General features: G+C 36.1%; 1 protein-coding gene across 12 annotated transcripts in view; it reads left to right on the forward strand.

Annotated features, from left to right (window-relative positions):
• The window catches only part of TENM2 (teneurin transmembrane protein 2), an 823,338-nt gene that overhangs the window by 512,455 nt on the left and 288,914 nt on the right, over positions 1 to 21,969 (forward strand). For 8 of the 12 annotated variants that reach the window (XM_035338975.1, XM_035338974.1, XM_035338978.1 and 5 more), the window contains one exon: positions 13,294 to 13,377. The exons of the other annotated variants lie outside the window; for them this stretch is intronic. In XM_035338975.1, coding sequence (XP_035194866.1) covers positions 13,294 to 13,377 — 84 coding nt within the window. The remainder of the gene's footprint in view (positions 1 to 13,293; positions 13,378 to 21,969) is intronic. 12 annotated transcript variants of the gene reach the window in all.

Genomic DNA, 21,969 nt, shown 5'->3' on the forward strand with positions numbered 1-21,969 from the left:
TCTGATCGCGCATTGGTTTCAAATATTGGGACTTCGTTTGTTTAGTGCCTACCTAAGCTACTAGAGAGGTAAAAGTTATTTTGTGGAGTAACGGGCCTTACTACTTTCTCCACACTCTACCTTGTGTACTTCAATATTTCGTTAGCTTTCTTCTACAACCTTTTTAGCAGACTATAGAGTTCAGAAGTACCCCTTCTAATGTTAGATTTAGATGCGTTAAGCTGTTTTATGTCGTGGGGATGAGCAGTGTGCCTCAGTTTCTCATTTATAAAAGTAACTGTGTATGCTCTAAGGAAATTGTTTGAATCTTAAACAAATTCATAAGAATGTTTGGTTTTATAAGAAATAGGTTCTCTGGTTTGGATGAGCACTATCTGATTTAAAATCAAAAAAAATGAAAACAAAACAAAACAATCTGAGACCAAAAATACTCCTATGGCTTATTCAGCTTAACTTTTCTGACTGTCCCTAAGCCCCCAAAACCTTTGCAGCAGACTCTAGAACGGGAGTAACATTCTGACTTTTTTTCTTAACTATTCCCTCTGCTATCCAAACTAGAGCTAATATAGGTGTCCTAAAAATGAGAATTTAAGTGAAATAGGATGTTGGATTTCTTCTGTGCTCTCAGTGATTTGACTGTAGTTGTATTTTTGTGCTGTCAGAACCATGGTAAGAAAATTCAGCAGAGTTCTTTGTCATTGTAATCTTTGCAAGTATTGTTATCAGAAAGAGCAACTACATATTATTTGATATCTTTTAGGTCAGTGTTTGTTATCTTTCTAATTTTCCCCTTTACCATTAGCTACCTGGGAATAGATTTTCTTCTGGGTTAATAATGTCTAATTGTGCATCTCTTGATATCCTACCAAGCTTGCCGTCTCCTATAAATTGGCCTGATATGGACACTGATAAGATAATGAATTTGGATTGCATTCACAATTTTATTTTCTAAATGGGTATGTTAGACAAAAACTGATGAAAAGAAGAATGAAGTAACTTTGGCTTAGTATTCAAAACAAGGCATGTTGAAAATAGACTTGTGAATCTGTAATGTACTAAATAAAACAATATCAAAAACTGTGCTAAGAATTTTTGTCATATGATGCCAGAGTTCATAAAGGCAATGCTAAATTTCTGCAAAGACCAAGGACTGAGAGCTATGTTCTGGGTCTACTCATTTAGAATAGATAGTACTCCCAGCGGTAGAAGAGAGAGTTCCATGAAATAGCTGGTTGAATATATGTCCTTCTGCCTATAACAGATATTTAGCAGTTTATTCTAGTGAAAAACACTTTTGTGTACTAAAAACAAACAAACCACCACCACCAACAACAACAAAAGTACACAAATGGGAGAATGTTATTGCTAAGCTAATAAAAGAGAAAACTTCTTAGAAGCATCTGGTTCTTTTCTATAAAGCTGAAAAATGCAAAACTTTTCATTTACATGTACTTGTTTTTTGTTGTTGCTTTTATTTTGATGTCCTTTATATTCTACAAACCCTCCTAGTCAGTCAAACTGAAATAATAGTAGTTTCTTTGAGTTGATCAGACGTACAAGTGTTGGTCCTATTTGATTGCAGCGATCATCCAAAACTTTCAGTAAGGCCAGCCACCATCAGTTTCTCCTATATTTGAAACTTCTGGGAATAACCGGTTGCATTAAGAACTCTGAGCATCATCTGCATTGAGTTCACAAGTTTCAAATTGTTAATGCAATGACACGGCCCAGTGAAGTGCCTGCATTTGCCTTTGAAAATAGCAAAAAGCTCATGTCCACCTGCTGTTTTTCAAGTAATATTTTTTTACAAGCTGGTTGAGGGTATAGGGCATAAATGAAACTTAGAATTCTCTCTTTATGGTTTCCTTTACCTGGGACCTTAAGGATCCTAACAGGAAAAAAGCTGCCTTAAGAGGGAGCTGGGGAGTGTTGCTAAGATGCAGCAGTCCTTTGTGTACTTCTGATTTCAGTTTGGTCTGTCAGAAAAGCAGCCTACAGTATTATGAAACAACATGAGGCCAGCTATTCCCAGGTGCTTATTGATGTGTTTGTATGCTGTGATCCTCTCTCTGACTTTTCCTGCACCTTTACTGTTGCCTCTAGTTCGCTTTCTAACCTTCTAACCTGCTAGGGTTGGCAAGGAGACAGTGTTTTAAGGTAGCCTGATGCCTCCTGTTTGTATCCTAAGGATTTTTCTCTGCTTTGTTCCTTTTTATATGGCATAAGTATGATGAATAACAATTGAAAACTTTGTCGTAAATTCATTTAAAGTCTGTTTTCAAGCGTTTTTTGTTAACCTCAACTGGTACAGAAAGTATTCTGCACTTCTAAAATTCCGGTGACTACTTGCTTGTTTTCTTGCTTCCTGTGTAACCTAAAGTGGAATTTTCTTCATTCTGGTCCCTTTAACGCAGAAGTTGATTCAGATTAACACTGGAACTGCTTTTCAGGTCTCCTGTCCTGTAGCAGGCCACATATAGGATCAAATAGCACTCTTTTTGATCAACTAAAATATTTGGAGTTAGGCTGTCTGTGTACTGTCATGTGGCATTTCCATGATAATAACTGTGAAAAAATAAATGGGTAGATTTATACTTCTTTACCAATCCTGTCATGACTTTTCACTGTAAGTGAGTTTTATTTTGGGTGGTATAGTCGATAACGCAATTAATGCTAAAATGTACATTTGGCATAATTCCAGTTATGGCCTTGTGAAATGATATTTCGCAACTACCATTTACAGTGTTTATACAGGATAAGCTGCTTTGAAGTTCTGAATGCCAAGATTTATAACAAAAGGTTTTAGTATGCACCCATCTTTCACTATGTACCCAAATAATAGTGTCGTCATTTGGGGTGTGAGTGTGCAACAGAGGCCAGAGTTCTGTTGGGAATGTTTTGTGGGGAATTTGACAACTCTGTGTAATAGCACTGTCTTCTGCTATGGTTTAGATGGCTTTTATCTATCCACTAGAGGCTATTTCAGGATAAATTGACAGCCTGCACTGTATCTTTTTACTCAATCACTTCTATGTGCAGAGTGCCAGTAGTATTTTCAGAATAGCACTTATGATAAGGAAAAAGTAGGCATAAATGGCCTGCTGAGAATTTATTGATACTCCTAGTTCTGTTGATCAGAAGCCTTGCCAACACAGCAACTTAACTGTCTGCCTAGTGAACAGGTAGAGCCTTTGCTGATCAGAGTATTTCTCCTCCTCAGAGATAAAAATAAGAGTTGGTGACTTGAGGATAGAAAGAACAGGAGCTAAGACAGCTTGTCATTGCTGAATCTTGTCCTGACAGCTGCCTTAGCAGAATGCATTTGATAAACTGTGATTGACAAAATACTTGAAAACTGCAGCTTAAAACTGATTTCATGGAGCACGTGAAAAGTAGACAGGATAAAGTAGGAACAGCCCTATGAGCACCCAGAGCTGTCAACATGCACATAACTTCTTTTAAATTTGAAAAACAGAGAACTCCAGGGAAGCCTAGGCTGTCCTAATATAATTATCAAGATCATTACTGTAATAGAGCCTTCATTTGAAGCTAGGACATTATGCAATATTTTGTGCATATTTATTGTACAAAATGTAATGTAATTTAATTCAGTGGTAGAGAAGGGTTTAAAAAAACAAACAGCTACTAATTGTTCTGAACTTTTAGAACCCATACATAAATCCCATACATAAATTTTTAACTTTTGTCATCCAGTTTAATAGTAAATAAATAAATAAAAGTACAGCAGTAGGCTGCATTTCAATGACTTATCTTTCTGGTCTGAGACCAATTTGAAGTTGCTCACTTCTGCAAATGAAGCCCAGGATTTTCTAAGAGTGAAACCAACCCTTCTAATGCATCTTCTGCACAAATGAAGGCACTCAGAGGGCTCTATTCCTAAATGGGTTGTCTTTTTTGTTCCAAATCAATATCATCTCTTTAATTGTCTACATAAAATGCTGTTTGTCGTTCCACAAGGTTATGGAAATTCATGACGCTGATTCTGTATAAATGTTGGCGGGATTTTCTAAGTACATGTATATACATTCAATTGCAAAAATAAGACCTACAAAACACGGCTGGTGTTCCCGACTGCAGAGTGCTGTGGCAGCAAGCAGGAGAGCACAGTAACCTCTTTTGCTTTGTAGATCGCAGTCATTAGACTGCAGTACCAGCCGATGCATTTGTTGGTGTTCATGCTATCTCACATTTGCATTTAAATTCCTGTGAAGGAAAGATGAGATAGAGGAAAACAAATGATGCTTATTTGCTATTCAGCTAAGCTCCTATTCAAACTATGACTTTGAGAGAAAGAACACTGGGCAAAACTGCCTATGTATTCTTCACAAAGCAGCCTATGTCTGTTCCATCTCCATCAGACTTCAAAAGGACATATTCCTGAGGTTTTAATGAAAACATAAATCAAGCGGGAATAACTAAAAATATACTGAAAATGAAAAGGAAACTAGGTCACCCAGCACATGAATCAGTATTTGTAGCTTAAATAGAATGTATTGCAGTCTTTTTCACATCATAAATACCCTTCTGGTACATGCAGAAAGTATTTTCTATGTTTATTTACTCTAAAATGTTATCCCTTTTGAGTCATTCTGTCTTAATGCTTTTTAACGGTGCGCAGCATGAGCTTGTAATGTGTTTATGTATGTCTGTCTTACCCAGGCAGTTCTTCTGCCTCTTATATAAACTGCTTGGTTTGTAGAAACTGGGCAGAGTCCTTAAGGCTAGATTCCATCTTTCATGAAATGGATGAGTATATCTACCACCAGCATATGTTGTATGCAGAGGGAGGCAGCTACCGTGATGTGTAAGGTAAACAGAAGTTGGTGCACAGAAGAGCTGAACTGGTCTGTTTTTATAAGTGTGCTGCAGTCTCCCGCTGCACTTTGTTTTTCCATCCATGCAGCAAACTGCATTTTTTTTGTTGTTTTTTAAAATGAGCTGGAGAAAAAAAGATGTGCAGCACGTTGACAGTTTTCTATATGCCAGGGGTTATCCAGGGTAGTGAAGACAAAGACAGACAGGGAAACATTTCAGGAAGAATCTCATGATACTGAGTGACTGGGAGAGGAAACAGCAGGTGAAATTCATAATTGATGAGGAAATGTGATGGACTCTGAATTGTCTGTTATTCAGGCAAGCTGTGTTAGTGCTGGAGCAAACAATACTAAGAAAGGACATCCATTCAATATTACAGTAATATTTCTTACAACAAACAAAAGAAGCTAGTATAAAGTTTATGAACAAAGTTCAAAGAACAAAATAGAAAATGTCATTACTGTCATTGTATAAAGGTGGGGGCTGTCTGTACCTCAAAATATATGTTCAATTCTTCCCCCTCTGTAGGAAGAAGGGCACTGTAAAACTGCAGAAGGTATGAGTGGGTGGCATGAGTTACCCAAAGTATGGCAGAGCTTCCTTGTTAGGGACAAATTAATAGTTTAATACTCTTTAGTGTAAAAAAACAGTGATTGGGACATTTGAAATCTTTGCAGTGGTGAGTGGCATAGAGCGTGTCAATAAGGAATGATTGTTTGCTGCTCTTTTCCCATATGGGAGCTGCAACATCACATTCAAGTAGCAAATGCAGATCCGATACGAACTGAACTTACACATATAACGTCCAGGGAAGTTGTACTCTTTGTGTCTGGACTTTGTAAATACTAGCAATTTGCAATTTACTTGTTCCAAGAGTGAACTGAGAGGAAAAAAAAAAAAAAAAAACAGGGCTGTTGAATAAAGAATTTAGGAAATCTGAAACACAAACTCCTGCAGTTACAGGGAAAATACCGAAGGATTATCATTACATATTTACATTACGCTAGTTTCAGGCTCTTCCTTAGGCTAGAGATGTGATAAAAGATCATTGATCTCACTCACTACAGGTTGTACTTATGTTTTTTGTCAAAGGGCTCTGAGAATAAATTCATTTCAGAGCTATCTGATCTCATTATAGAGGCTGAAGAGACAGTTGATAAAATTTGAGGTTAAATGATTTTATTTAGTGATTTTTTCCAAAACAAATAATATAGTAGAATGGTGAGTTGGTCTCCTTTTCCTTTCATGAATTGTGATAAATTAGAATTTACCAACTACATTACTTTAAAACTGTAACTAGGTGGGATTTTTTGTTTGGTTGTTTTTTTTCAGTAATAGAATTCACTGCAGAAAGAGGTGGGTGAGGCTCATCAAGTCAACTAACTTGACTTAACAATTTAAAAACAAACACTGTAATTCTTAACAAAGAACATAACTATATAATGAGAACTTCAGGTGCTGAGTGATATGTTAGTTTCTGTCTTAATAAGCTCTTTTGTTTTGTTTTGGAAGGCATTATTGCTAAAACACTGGTTTCAGTCACCAGCTCCCTCAGAACTCAAGTGTATTGGTTCTTGCTTTTGTTTGTTCTTTTAAGAATTCTTTATATTTTTAGGAATCTTCTTGATTTTGAATAAGCAATGGACATGTTCAAGGCATGCAAGATATTTAAGGGCTTATGCAATACTCAGATCATTGGGAAAAAAATAAAAAATAAATAAAGCCCAGCGTATCAGAAGGACTGACATGGTGACACTTCAGTCCCTCTTACCTCTTCTGTCCACATATTAGGTTTGCACTGGTTTTTTGACATAATGAAGGTTTTGTTGGATTGGTTTGTTTGTTTTGGAGGAGAGGTGGGAGGATCCAACACACAACAGGTGGTTATAATGATATAACACCATCAGAACTGCATGCTTTTACTAGAATGTTTTAAGAATTCATTACTATATTCTGCTGATGTTAGCTCATGGGCTAGAAGCTAGTGCAGTATTATCAAGAGCAGCTAAGTTTTTTTTTCTTCATTTACTCACAGAAGAAGTAGCAAAAGTAGCATTTGGCAGATGATTTTTACTGTAGCATTTCGATTGACTTGTTCTTCCTGTTCACTTTCAAGCTGAAAAAGTACAGGATATCAATATGTATCCCACAATGAGGAGAAAAAATTAAATTCTTTTAAAGCCTTCTATGTACAGTTTGTACTTCAGCATTTGTAGTGTGCTGCCAAATGTGATGCAGAACAGAAGCAGGTTCTTCAATTGAATTGTTGATTGATTGTAGCATAATACCTACAGTCCCCTCTTAAATTTCAACTTTGTACCTGTCCTCTTTTGTTGTAAAGCTTGATTAATGTGAAGATTGTCACCATATTTATATAAAGGCTTTTTTTTTTCTTTTTTTTCTTTTTTTTAAGTGATTGTTTCGTTTTGAAGGAGCTGGATTTGAAAAAAGTGGTACAAACTTTCACCAGGAGCTGTTTTGTACTTCAGTAATTAAATTCTCCCCCATTAGGCTAATAATTTAGATAACGGTCTTCGTAGGATTGAGTCCTTGGTCTAAAAATATATTTATTGGAACAGAGGCTGAACTAATAGTGATATGTTACTTGGGAGAAATTGTTGCATGGAAAAGGTATTAAAGAAAGGGGAGGCAACCTTACAGTAATTCTACTTGCTATTTGAAACTTTCCTTAGCTTTTAATAAATTATTCCTGTGAGGACTGTGGCTTATGGTTTTATAAATTATGGGGATATTGACTCATAGTTGACTCATTGACCCTTACGGGGATACTAGCCCATTGCCAACAGCCTGAAGTGGCAGTGTTCAATCAACCCTCACGTTAAAACAAAGCAAAACAAAATCTGAAGGAAACAGCATAAGGAAGGAAAAACTGAAGCTTCACTTGCAAAGGTTTTCTTTTGATGCAAGTCGATGACCATGTTTAATAAAGACAATTACAGACTTATTTTTATTTTTATTTACACAGTATTGCTTGACTGTTCAGAGGCATTTGAGGCTTGACTGTTCAGAGGCATTAGTCTAAATTAACACTGATTTTATGCCATGATTTTGAAGTGGTATTGTGAAATTGATTGAAACCCCCCTGTGAAGATGTCTTTGTTGGGACTTGAGAGGCCTTTATTTCCTTTGGATGTTCCTTTTTTATTCCCTTTGGAAATAAGACAAGAAATCATTCGATTTTACGCAACTTTTAGTTTTGGTTCACTTCAGGTTCCTAAGTGTAGACACACTTTACTTCCACGCAGAGAAATCAATGTATTTATGTGCTTATCTAAATGATGAACTGAATTATGCATGTCCTTGTGATTCTAAGGGTACTAGAGCATCAAAATGCTTTTGTTAGTCCATAGGAAATGAATGTTTGTCATTTTAAGTCCTGTGCAATTGTCTCTTGTGTAGCTAATTGCTTATCTGATCCTATATAGGAGATACAGACAATGCACTTGGAAAATCCAACACCTGGCATAGTAGATTTGTTAATGGCAATGTTTAGTAATATTTAGGACATGATAAATACCTATGTGAAACAAATATTCTTCTAACTCCAATTTTATAAGCTTATCTTTTGTAGAAGACTATGGTATATTTGGTGTTGAATTCACTGAACTAAATAAGCTTTCAAACAAACTTGAACCAATATTAGACCATTTTCCTTTGTAGTGTTTGTCATTCCTGCATGAGTTTTTGTTGTTAACATATTTAAGAATACACTTGCAAAGGCAAAATATATTGTGGGTGCTTTATGTTGGAGAAGATTTTGGCTGGAGAGCAGGTAGTATAGTATGCATGTACAGCTTTTTCAAGTTTAATTGCCTTGGTGATATGCTTCACAGAAGAGAAAAATCAACACAACTCTTGTAAAAGATCAAACAAAATATCAATTATAAAATGTGTAATGGAACTTAATAGAGAAAATAGCAGGTAATTCTGTCAAGACTATGTAAGAAATGAAAAATTGCATGGCCAGTTCATATTCTATGGAACAGTTCATATTGCACTACTTTTGTGCATGTTTTTTTTTACTATTGTCTTCTAATTTCTCCATAATGATTATTTGCCTCCAGAAATAGTATGCATGTAGGTTAAGAGTACAGTACTTTTACGTCTGTACAGTATGTTTGATCTCAAATATTAGGGAAGAATGTGATGCATAAACAAAAATGAAAAAGGTTATTTGAGAAAAATGTAGAGTTTCAACCTGCCCAGTACTGAGTGTGTTTTGTCAGTTGTTACAGGTTTTGTCCTCTTCCTTGAAGCACATAAAGATCAGTAATGTTAAGCAAAAAGCAATGAAAGCGTACTGAGGCGCTAACAGGGCAGCAATTGCACTCATTACAAGTGCTCGCTAGGTGGGAAATGAAAGACAGTGGCAAAAGACTGCAGCCATGTTGGTGTGATGGAAATGGAGACAGTTCCCTACTGGATTGATTCATCTGTGGGTCTACTGGGCAGGGGGGAGAGGCAGCCTGAAAAATCAAGGGTTTTGGTAAGAATTTTTTTATTTTTTTTTATAAATAGCCCTTTGGAAGCATTAAAATAAACCAGCTCTCTATTGCTTATTACCAATAAAAATTGGATTGTGCCATTTGTAGGAGGGGCAATGTGAACAGAGCATAGGAGGAGACTTAGGTTCTGATCGTACTTGGAGTTCCATAGTCATTTTCAAGACAAATGCTAACAAAGAGACTTAAGCATTACAGGTGGGAAAAGGAAGCCTTATAACATAAAAAAAAAAAAAAAAAAAAAAAAGTAATTAATTTACAAAACTATCATTAAAAAATTATAAATTTAAAATGTGTCATAAATAATGTGTAGCTATCTTAAAGGTAGAGCATATGGTATGTTTAGGAAGCCAAACTTCTAGTGATGTCTGTTGGGAAATGGTAAAAAGTGGAATGTGGAATTCCAGAATGCCTGACTAGACTCGTAAGGGAGAAAATAATGCGTCATTGGAAGCATCCGTCATGCTAGAACTGTGATGGGGAAAACTCCTAACAAGAAAATAAATGACGAGGGAAAAAGAAGAGAGAGGAGTAGTGCTTCTTTCTGGGTAGAAACAGGTACTCCTGACTTACTCCAGCTCAAGAGAGGAGCAGAGAACCAGGAGGGCTCTGGCTGAAAACATGCTGTTGGGCACTGAGCCTCGCGCTGTATGTGAGGTGTGTGCTGTGCTGGGGGGTCCGGGCAAGCACAGGCACCTCTGTTCTGCCGGTCGCATGGCACAGAGACAGGGCGGCGATGGAAGCGGGAAGTGGTAGTGCCTGGCTTTGTCAGCACTTCGTGGCCCCGCAAGGAGGCTCGCGCAAGGCCTCGTCGGTGAGCCTGGCCTAGCGGAGGCCTGTTGGGGTGTGAGGGACGTGAGGTGGGTGCGAGGAATGAACCAGTGGTGGACACAGAGGAGTAGTTCCTGCAGAGGGTGGTTTAAGGGGAGGAGAAGAAAATTGTGAATGCTGTGTGGGAGACGAGCGGCTCGTCTGGGCGTCATGTATGTTGTAGGAGACCAATTTTGGCATTGCAGTATTTGTTTTCTTGTTTTTGAAAAAGTTTTGCAATTATTTAAATTTAGCTGTGTCAACATTGATTTTGAACTTGAATTGAGATGAGATATCCTGAGATGAAAAGCATTATTCCTTTTTGAAAGTAAGGTGTGGAAAGCAGATTTCTTTGAGTCAGTTACTGTAGGAGCAAGTGGACCTCTGGACACGGGGGATTTGTGTTTTAGAGGAAAGAAAACATTTACTTACAAGAGCATTTTTTCCCCTAACTTGACAGGGGTGGATATTGTAGGTCATAGTATACGTCTGATGATTGCAAAATCCTTTACTATCCCTTTGAGATTTTTTATAAAGGACTGTGCTGAATCTGAATAATAGCCTAATAAATAGATTAGTTAGAACAATGGTCCTCCTGAGGATGTTTGATTCTGAGCGTAGCTGCTAGAGATAACCCTAAATGCAATTAGGCTTAACTCCCTGTGAGTGTCAGAGCAGGGTAATACCCATGGAGACTTCCCTTCAGATGACACTATTTTAAAAGTATCTCAACATTTAAATAATCCTTTCTTGTGGGCATTGGTAGCAAACTTTTTTTTTTCTTCTTTTTCTTTTTTTTTTTTTAATTATAGGAGAAACAGTTTGAAATAAGCTTGGAAACTTATTTTTGTGACATTAGTATTAGATGTTTCACATCAAAAAGAGAGATGATGGCTCAGCTTCCTTGGGGAAACAGTTGTCATCCTCATCTGTGCTCTTTGTAATTGTAAGGATCAAATATCCCAAGGTGGCCACAGATAGGGAAAGAGAGAAAATAACAGACTCAGTAACATACACAAGCTTCTAAAGGGCAATGTGATAAAATGTCAGTCAACATTCTGTTGATGGATTAATTCTGTTTTTTTCCTCTTGAAACAGAAATGAAAGCAAAACTGTTGAAATGAAAATCAAGACATTAAAGACTTCAAAAAAATGCATATTGTAGGGAATAAAATGACAGAAACTGTAGAACTAAATACTACTAAAGTTGTTTAATTTTATGTACCACAGAAGAGGGGAGCTTCTTGAATCAATTTGGTGCTTTTCTTTTTGATACATTCCTACATATATAAGTGTTTACTTAAAATATGAAAAAAATACGTATATAAAAAAATATGAAAGTATTTAGCATAACATTTGGTGGAAAATTCCTGGTAACATCAAAACAAATAAATTTGTAATGAATTGTTTTGATAGTTACCAAAGTTTTTATATCAAGTCATTGTACTCGGCACTTTGTATATTTTTGGTTCACTTGCATATTGTTTGTAGTATGATTTTTCAGTGAAAAGATCCTGAGAATCTCTTCTTTTCCTTCCTTGTTGTTAAATCAAAAGTCTGTGCCATCAAAAGTTAAGCTGAGCTAATGAGTCATGAGCCAAAACACCTGAAAATAATTTACAATCACACCACATTAAACTTTCATTTCATGTGTGGCAAGGAGGCATTTAGACAGGTTAGTAAACTATCTGGGTTTTATTGTTTGTAAAGGTGTAACTTGTCCCTTAAAATTACAATTTACTGTGAAAGACAGCAATGTAAAACTAAGAGCCAGAATTCTTTCACAAGATTTGTGCAGGTTAGGTCAGAAACATTTATGCTCCTCAAAAGTAGCTAATATGTTGTCTTATATCTTTTACATGTGAAGCGTTACTTCTGTTTTTTGGGCATCTGTTTTTATAGCTTTGTGTCAAGACATTGTTGTGTGTTTTTTTTTTGTTTGTTTGTTTGTTTGTTTTCCTCTTTCTCCTTCCAAGTAGTAAATTACTGTCATATACAGAATATGTTTTCAGTTCTGATTCTAGTGACTCCCGGGTACAAGATTAAATTATTATCTTATTAAGCATTTGGACCCATTTCCCAATGAAGCCTTAAAGGCAGTAAGAAATCGGAGTTGAAGTGACCATACATTAATTATTAGGCTTCTTGTCATAGTGGTTGGTGTAAGGAAATTCATGTAAATACATAAAAACAGGTTTTATGTCTCCTATTTATCACTTCTGGAAACTATTGGTTTTTATTTGGAAATTCAATGGTATTTTTCAATGCATTTTGTGCTTTTCAAATGTAAGAGGACCTGATAGTTGCTTCATTTTCAAAATCCAGGTTAATTTAAACTAACTGTACACTAGAAAGCTCCTGTTCTGTTTTGTTTTTTTTTTTTTAGTCCAAATGAAAGGTGATTAAAAGTATTATTTTTCTTACATATGTTAAAATCTGGCTTCCTAAAACTGGGGAGTTTTTATGAGACAATGAAAAAAGATTGCTGACCTTGCTGCACTGCAGTTTCCCTGGTTTGTGTCTGGTTGCAATAAAATGAGCCTGATTTTGTTGCCAGTGAATATGAAAGTCATCATGCTGCTGCAGTAAACTTGATCTAAGAAGTGCTTTGTAACAGCTGAAAGTCTGTTTTCCAAATGTATCATAAAAGACTGCATTAAGATAATTAAACTGATCTTTTAGTGGAATGTAACATGTTCCATTACTGATTAATAGATAATACACTGAAAATAACATACTATGATCTTAAATACCTACTGTACAACAGGTATGGAAGTCTTATGGACTTTAGTTTTACTTTTAATGCATGTACCGTATACAGATTTGTATGTGTTGCCCATTTGCATAGCTAATGATACTGACACTGAGTTTATGTACCTCCCTAAAAGCAAGGTTTCACCAGTAGGACTACATCTCTACTCATTTTGCATCTATATGTGTCATAAATATCAAAGATAATTTTCTGTCTCTAGATCATAATGAGTAATGTATTTTTCTCATTCAGAGGTTGTTGGGTGGGAGGAGGTGAACTATGCGATTGGCTGTATTACACCAAAGCTGAACAAAATGGAAGAAAAAGAGGAAAAGAGCCATCTCTAAAATGTATTTGTTTTATTTCATTTAGATTTTCACACACACCTTTCTGAGAAATTGAAAGACAGACAGACAAGCTGGCAGCAGCTGGCTGAGACAAAGAACTCTCTAATACGTAAGGTTTTTATCTTGCTTAAACTGTATTCCTTATAAACTTAGAACCTAGTTTAGAATTTGTGGGTTTTGCAATGATTACTCTAGTTCTATTTATCTTCTGCTTTTTAAGTATTGTGGGATTGTTTATTTTTTTCCTCCTGGGTGTTTGTATTCTGTTGGATACATGTGGTCTCTCTCTACTACTTGTTTCTCTTCCATTTTTTGAGTATTACCTCCCTTAGTGAACTGACAAAGGGTAGGTTTGTATTAGGAGTCTTCAGTGAGTGGTGAAGGATCTGCAGGTTCCCCAGCTAACATTGTTTCATGGGACTGGGCTTAGTCACGGAGAGAAAATGAACCAAGTTGTGTGAGATGCCCAGGATTTAGGTGCAAACAGGCATGAATTAAAGCAACCTCATACCTGTACTGGCAGTATTTTCAGAAGGGCAGTTACATATGTAATTTTTCACATTGTTTAATGCTTGCATGTGATGCATGTTGCTTCAGAGATTCTTATATCTGACTTTTTCATTAGAGGTTTACTGGTAGCTGTGTTCATCTCAATATGATTTTTTTGATCTAAAAGTTTCAGATTTAGACAGTCATATTTGATGTGGCACTGACATTTTGCATTTTAGGGACTGCATAGAACATAATGAATTTTGTTGTGGTTTTTCTTTTCTTTCCCTTTTTTTTTTTCTGGGGGGGGGGGGTTGGGGGGAGAATTTTCTCACAGATTGACAGCTATTTTGAAGTATCACTACATCCCCCTCCCTCCTCTTCTGTTTTTGTTTTGAAAAACTCCCTTGGGAGAAGTAGGGTGTTTGGAAAATGCTTGCAATATCCTTCTTACTAGGAGAAAAAACAAATTAGAAGCTACAGTAATGTAAATCCAAATGTATCTTGAGGTATTTTACTACAAAAATAATTATTCCATGATATCTTCCTTCTGATGTTTCCTAAATTTCAGACATGATTTTCATTCATTGGATACACTTACACTTTCTGTTGTATCAGCATGTCTTCTTTCTGATTTAGCTTGGGCCATTTTTATAAGATCTTATGTCTTCAAGAAGACCAATATTTTTGCCCTATATTTACCTGCTTGGTGAGATGAGAGACATATCCTGATATTTCAGCTATGACCTAGTACGTACACGAAAGGCTATCTTTCCATTTGAGAATCTTGTTTAAGCACATAAGTAAATGCTTTGCTGACTTAGTGCCCTAACCAGGACCAATGTTCTGCCTACTTAACGTTTAAATGAAACCTGAAAAGGTTTTCTCACTACCCCCAATTTGTTTTTCCTGATGTATTTCTTTCTGTTGTCACTTGATTGTTGGTGAAACCTGGTGAATGGCATTAGGCTATGAATCTCCACTAGTGACCAAGCAAATAGTGGGACAGTTTCTTCCATCAGAGTCTGGGAAGTGTAGATCATCTGTGACCCTACCATAGTTAATGCAACCCAAGAATGCTTGGTTTGTTTTCAGACTGGAGATAAGGACCTTTTAATATTGTCATGCTTCTTAGAAGAACAGGAGCCAGAGCTTTTGGTAGAGCGATTAAATTTCCATAACTATTACAGTAGTAAAATTTGTCCCAGGTGGCATGTGTATGGTTAGTAATAAAGGTGAAAGTTGTGTGAGGAATGGAAATGATCCAATGTAGATCTCTGCGTATCTGAAGCATTCATGATTATTGGTGTTGCAGAAGTGATTTTGGCACAGTTAAAGTGAGCGGGTTATGCTATTTAGGCCATATTAAATCTCAAATAATAATACTTGAGTGCATTTCTCAGGATCATAGAAAGGTTTGGCCCTACAAATTGCTTCCATGTGAACCCTGTCTTTTTGTGTTTGAAGCTTTAAAGCCTTTCTTCAAATAGCATCTCCCTTTGGTTTAGTTCTTTCCCCTGAGAGCCAGATACCCTTCCCAATTCAAATAAATTTGATTTTTATATTTAATTTATATATTTTTATTTAATATATTTTAATTTTTAGCATTGTGTTTAGAGCTTTAGAATTTAAGAAGTACATGAGAATATATTATCTAGAAATCAAAAATATTTGACAGTAGTAATAATTCTAATCAGTGGCTTGACAGTAAGATATATTTAACAATAATTCAGCTAAGAAAAGCAATAGAAAAAACAGAACTTTTAATGACTTATATAAAAGTCTGATTATTTTCATATATTGTGTCTAATATGGCGAGTGAAATAGTTCATTGCGTGGCAAGAAAAGGTGCAGTGAGTTTATAGATACAGGTGTGCTGACTGGCATTGATGTCAGCCAGCTCTGTTATGTTAATAATTCAAGGGAATTGACCAAAGCCACAATTTAACTCCAGTCCTTTTAAAAAGTGCCATAGGATATTTTATATCAATCTGGATGCTGCCAATAAGAGACAGATGGCACTAACCTTGGTTTAAAGCCTGGGCTGGCTGAGAATGCATCCAAACAGTGTTGCAAAGCTTTCAGTGTCCATGTTGGGTAAACAGAAGAGGAGTCTTTGTATCACTGGAAGTAGAGCCCTCAGATTTTTTGTTTGTTTGTTTTAAAGGTATCCAGTTATCCAGCGGGCTCAGTTAGTGGGTGGATTGCTTTGCTGTGTACTAACAAAGTGGGAGATTTTCTTGATCTATTCAGCCTTCGCTAAGGAGAAAGATGCTTTTGGTGTAGACGAAAATGTTTTGCAAGAGGTAATGGGAAGAAAGGAGGTTAAGTGCTGAACATGGGTATTACAACGGCCAGAGCTTCAGAAACACAGTCAGGATTGTTTGCAGCTCTGTGCTCAGGCTTTTGAAGGAAAACAGATAAAAGCATCTTGTACAAAAATCTCCCCTTCCTAGTATCCAGATTCTCACTTTTTGTTACTTCCATGCTGGGAGAAGAAGAGTTCTTAGTGAATAAATAAATGTATGGGGAAAAAAAAAAAAAATCGCATTCAGAATTTGAAAAATAAACATTAGATTCTGGTTGTTTTTTTAGAGTAGTGTCACGAAAGCTCATGGTATTATCAAAATAATTACTAAATTAATTTAAAGCATTCAGATAGTGTATTTGGGGCAATATGTAAAATCAAAAGAAGAAATGAATGCTCTGCTTAGGGTACGATTAGAATAGGACACTAACAGATTTTGTACTGCTCATTGAATAACGAAGATAACAGGATTGGTTCCTTGTAAAGCGTGGCCAAGCCCATCTGAACATTAAGTGCAATAGGAGACAGCAGGAGGGGGAAAGGACTGAATTTAGAACAAGGTAATTAAAGAAAGTATCATAGTGCAGGAACAGAGGTTGTCCTGGCAGCCTGTCTTCTATTTCCTATCTTTTGGTTTCCTTTGCAGCCATTGTAGTGCAGTTTGAGCATCTTCACTGTTTGTTTTGACGTAATGATCTTGGGTAAACTGTGAACGTATAAATCTGGACTGGGATTCAGAGACTACGGGCTCCACTGTGTGTGTAACCCTGCCAATGCCAAAAGGAGATTTGAATGGCTGTACTTAGTAGGCTATCTGTTTGATATGTTGTTGCAGCAAGCATACAAATATCTCAAAGACCTATGGTAATCTGTGCTGTGCAAGTAATTTATTGAAGTAATTCTGGGACATTATCAACTGAACTGTTATGATAGGGATTACAGTTTTTCTGAGGGAATCAAACGGATTGGGTATTATCTTGTTGTGTTCATGGTGTATAGAACCAAAATGCAACAGGTTATGTGGGAATTTGATTTAGGTGTCTAATCTCTCTACGGCTTGACATTTAACATCAGTGAAAACAGTATACTGATGTCCAGTAACCTTCAGATATAAATAGATTGTTTTACTTTGTTTAAAATTGTATTTAAGTGCTGGGTATGGACACTGAGGATGGAGTTTATGGTAATTTTGTTTAAATCATAGTAGTGCTGAAATTACTTCACTCTGCTGTTTGCAGCGTGGATTTGTTTTACTGAGGATTGTATTGGTTTGCATTTTGGGGAGGTGTTCTGGTTTTCTATTTTAATGGAAATTCTCTGAAAAATAGATGAGCAAAACCTGGTTTTTATCGTGGCATTTTAACAAAGATTTATTGAAGTAGCCAAGTCCAGATTGTAGAATTGCTCTTCATGCAACATGCTATTAAGTAATCCACTAGAGCATGTAAATCAAAAGCATGTGATAAAATAGTAAGGATGTAAGAAATTCTTAGGGGCAAATGAAAAGCTTTTGCATATTGGGTCCTAGAAGAAAGCAAACTGATAGTTCTATCAGGTGCCCCTCCTAGGGGCAGGCTTAACACTTGTTAGAGAATTTGTCTTGAAAACACCAGCATTTGAAGTAAAGAATTTTCAAAATTTGCTTGAGAAACAAAACAGATTGTGTGTTGAAAGACTGAGCTGCTAGCAAAATACTCTATCATGTCAAATTTATACAAACCCATCTCCTGTGTATTGCACCATGTCCTAGAAAACTGGAAACCATGAAAACAAGTGCTTATATTTTAAGGACTTCTGTGACATCTTATAAAAAATAGCTTTTTCACTTTTTAACATGAGGCTTCCACCTTAAAGAAACTGATGAAATAGGTGGTAATTTTTAACACAAGCAGTGACAAAATAAACACCATCTGCTAGTGTTGACTTATTCCATAGTATTCTCATGCTGGGTGATTTTATTTCACTTTTTTTCAGAAATAGTTAATGACACATCTGCTGTGTGGTGGAGGTGCATTTTGGGTGATGAAATGTGGACATAAGTTTAGGGAAAACGATAATGAAACTTTCAAGAAACTGAAGGAAATACTACACTACTCCAAAGAACTTTTGAAATATATAGCTATGTTGATTCCTTCCTTTTTAAAATCTTATTCTTGGATCTAAAATATTAAGCATGTAATTATTCTTTCAAAATACCTGGTTATCAGTGCAAACTTCTCACTTGGTATTTATTTTATCACAGAAAATGTTTTTCCAGGATATGGTTCCTAGTCCTCTAAGCAAGCTTAGTTTTCTGTCAGATCTGAAAACCTGGGGCTGTGAAGACAGAGCAGGTTCAGGTGTCGTGGGGGATCAGCATCACATTTGTGTACCTGGTAGGAAGTACTGAAGGGAACAAAACATAGTATAGTCATTGCAGCTGCAGTGTTAAGGAATGAGGTTTGTCTCGAGACCAAGTTGAATACTGTATGATAAGAAATCCCATGTACGTGCAGGGTTTTGTTGTTTATTTGGTTACGTCTTTGCCCCTGAAGAGCAGCTTCTTACCAAATTGCCGCAGCATTCCCACCTTCTCATTCTCAGGCAGCAGGGATTTATTTGTAGGAATCCCCATTTAGCATTAACATAACAATCACTATACGAAACCCAAGCAATTAAGCTGCTAAACCTGTGTTTGCTCTGCCAAATCATATGTCCCTCTCCTATTATCAACATAAATAGAGTTTAATAAATCCAAAACCTGCAATGTCTGGTTCCTCCAGATGGATGGGTGGATGTTTGATTTTGAGATTTTGAGAGAGAAATTAAAGCCATGGCTTGGAAAGCTTAGAAAAAAGCCTTAGGCTATTTTGTTCTCTAGTAGGTGGACAAACAGGATGGACTCCATGGTGGCATGAATTCAATCTCTTATCTGTCTAAAAATGTAAAAGTCTCAAGTAAAAATAAATTCAGTGTCTTTCTCTCCTGCTCCCAGGCCTGTTTAATGGCATAAAATCATTCTCCTCTTACAGTTTTCACAAAGCATTTTGACAAGTTGTGCAAGTAAAAGTATATTCAATATAAATAGAAAAATAAATCCTGAAAAAAAATGTAAACAAAGATTTTTGCCTTTTTTTTCTTTTTTTTTTTTGGCAGGAGGCGGGTATTCTGAAACACATAGTGAGTACAAATGAAGCTTTGGGTTACTTGCTAATGAAGGCTGGCTTGGAAATATGTTTAGATAGAAATATGTTTTAATTGTAAAAATCTGTACCAGTAGCTATTTTATTACTTTTATTCAAACTTCAATTTACTATTTTGGTCGTGAACATGTAGAAAAGCAGTGCCTGTGGAGCCATATATGATTAATGTTAACTGTTCTGATGTAAGATTAAAAAAGAGAAAAAAAAGACAGCATTCTGACTTGACTTAGTGGGTTTTTGTCTTTGCAGACGGCATAGTAATTAAAAATTGGAATGGGAATTCATGCAAGTTGCACTAAATGTATACTGCATATATTAGCAGGAATTTAAAGTCATCCCATGTTCTTTAGCAGTCATAAACAGATATGCATAAGTTAAATAATTATATTAAATATTTTTTACTTGACCTGATCTCTGTAAATATTGCATTTACAAGTTAGGAAACATCTTTGAAAGACAGCCTTATGGATGTGTAATATCATTTATGTTAATCTGAAGCCTTCCCCAAGCAGCTGTGCAAGAAGTGAGAGGGAAGAATCCCGTCCTTATTCATATCCATGTGTATGCTGTGAAACTTGAGTGAAGAAGGAGATGAGAACTTCTTTTCTTCTTTAGTTTTCAGATATTATTATTATTATTATTATTTTTTGGTAGTAGCAGTGTCATAAATTTCTGGTTTAGGTTTACTTATATCCACTGCTAGGGTGAACGTAGAGGGAGCATTTGCATCCTAAGCGCTGCTTCCTTTGTGAATTTCCATGGCTGGCTATTATGATGGCTTTCTTTTGTCTGGATTACCAACTGGACATGTAACTTGCATTATCCAACCTAGATCTGCATCTTGGCAAAATTTCTGTATTGTCAAGTGCTATCACAGCAAGAAAACCAGAATCAATTGCATTATATTTTTTAATATGGGGTTAGAGCAAGGAAATGATGAGAGTAAATTATTTTAAAATGTTACTTGTGAACTGTTCCCCATGTTACACTGACGATGCGTAACTGCATTCAGAACTTGTCAGAGAAAGACCAAACATTTTGATAGAAATGTAGGTGGTGGATAGGACTACTGTATCTGAAGAATTAAATTTCTGGGGGTAATAAACAGTGGTGAAAAGCTGAGACTTTTACAGCACACTTCTTGATACCCGTATCCTTACTGGGACATGTCAGTTGAGTGTTTTCATCTTTCTTCACATTATTTCTCCCACCAGGAAGACTTATATCGAGTAATGTTTTCATGCGTCTTCAAAACTGATTTCCTTAAACAAGGTTGTTAGGAGTTAATATTTGAATCCAATATAATTGTTTAGGTTTTATGAGGAAAGAAAAGGTTAAATAGACTGAATGTGCTTCAGAAACATGGTTTTCTGTGGTGTGCATACTCAGATTTTATTTTATTTTATTTTGAATTAAAGTTTTGTTTCCCAAATCCTACATGGCTTGAAATACCTGGTTTTGATTAATGAAAACACTGAATGTGGTGTTAATGCCATGAGGCCCCAAAAGGACTTACTGAAATGTATTGTCATAATCTTTTTTAAATAAAGCTTGATTTTTATTTGATTTTTAAATAGCGTTTGGAAGTGGAAAATTTAGTGTGTGTTGGAAAACTAAATGATCTGCTTCTACAAAGAACGCAGGTGGCCTCTGTCTCTTTAGATTCTAGAAATCTCCCATCTGTTATCTATCTAGCTTGCAAAATCCTCCACCTTTTTTGAGCACTGCAGCTTATTCACTGTTAGGAGGGAGGGCATCGGTACTGTTTTGCCCTCATTCCACTCAAAGGATACTCAGCAATTCTCAGGATTAGTTGTAAATGTTGCCGCTGAGTTTGAAGTCTGAACTTTGAGTTTCTGTGTCGTGTGATAAGAATAATATCAATTATTTGGGGAAAACATATACCACTGCTTCTCTTGAAAAGTAAAGACAGCTTGTGCAACTTCCAACAGCTTAATACACAGTACAGACTAAACCATATGGTCTGATGCACCAAATGCCTCTTTTAGTTACTAGAATTGACATATTAAGAATAATAAGACATCTCTTCTTGTAGCCACTGTCAGGACTCATTCTCTTTCTAGAATGCCTTCTCAAAATTAACAACAGAACAGCACTTGCAATCAAATTACTCAGCGTCTTCTGCTCTCAGCAGTAAGCTTTGGATCCTTCATTTACAGACCTAACCCAGAACTGATTTCCTTTCTTGGTGGTGCTCTGAACGTTGTGTTTGCTTACAAGTGTTTGACTGTTGTTTTTTGTTTGTTTGTTTTTGTGTATTTTATATATATATATAATAGAGTTCCATATTTTAATACATCTGAATTTTGTAGCATAAGTTTAGGGTTTGTATCAACATCGTCCTGAATACAGGAAGAAATGAAGACTAAACCAGGAATTTAAGACCAGAACTGCTATGACTGCACACCACTTCTCTATGCAATAAAGGCTTAAAGTATTCAAATTCTGCCAAGGGAGGCAGAAATGAAATAAGGAAAGTGCATTTCATCTGGATATTGATGAATCTAAGGAAGATAGATAGGCCAGACATGTATTGCATTGATTTCTTCATTTTCTAATTCACTTCTGTGATGCACGTTATTGGCATTCCTTTCAAGGTGGCTCAGAGTTGGCCAAGTCGGCAGTGTCAGGAAACAGTGAGGCACTTCAAGCACATGTACTTGTCATGGAGGGACTGCCACTTGTTAAGTAATAGAGTGGG

This window comes from Oxyura jamaicensis, chromosome 13 (genome assembly GCF_011077185.1).
Source record: "Oxyura jamaicensis isolate SHBP4307 breed ruddy duck chromosome 13, BPBGC_Ojam_1.0, whole genome shotgun sequence".
Classification (NCBI taxonomy): Eukaryota; Metazoa; Chordata; class Aves; order Anseriformes; family Anatidae; genus Oxyura; species Oxyura jamaicensis.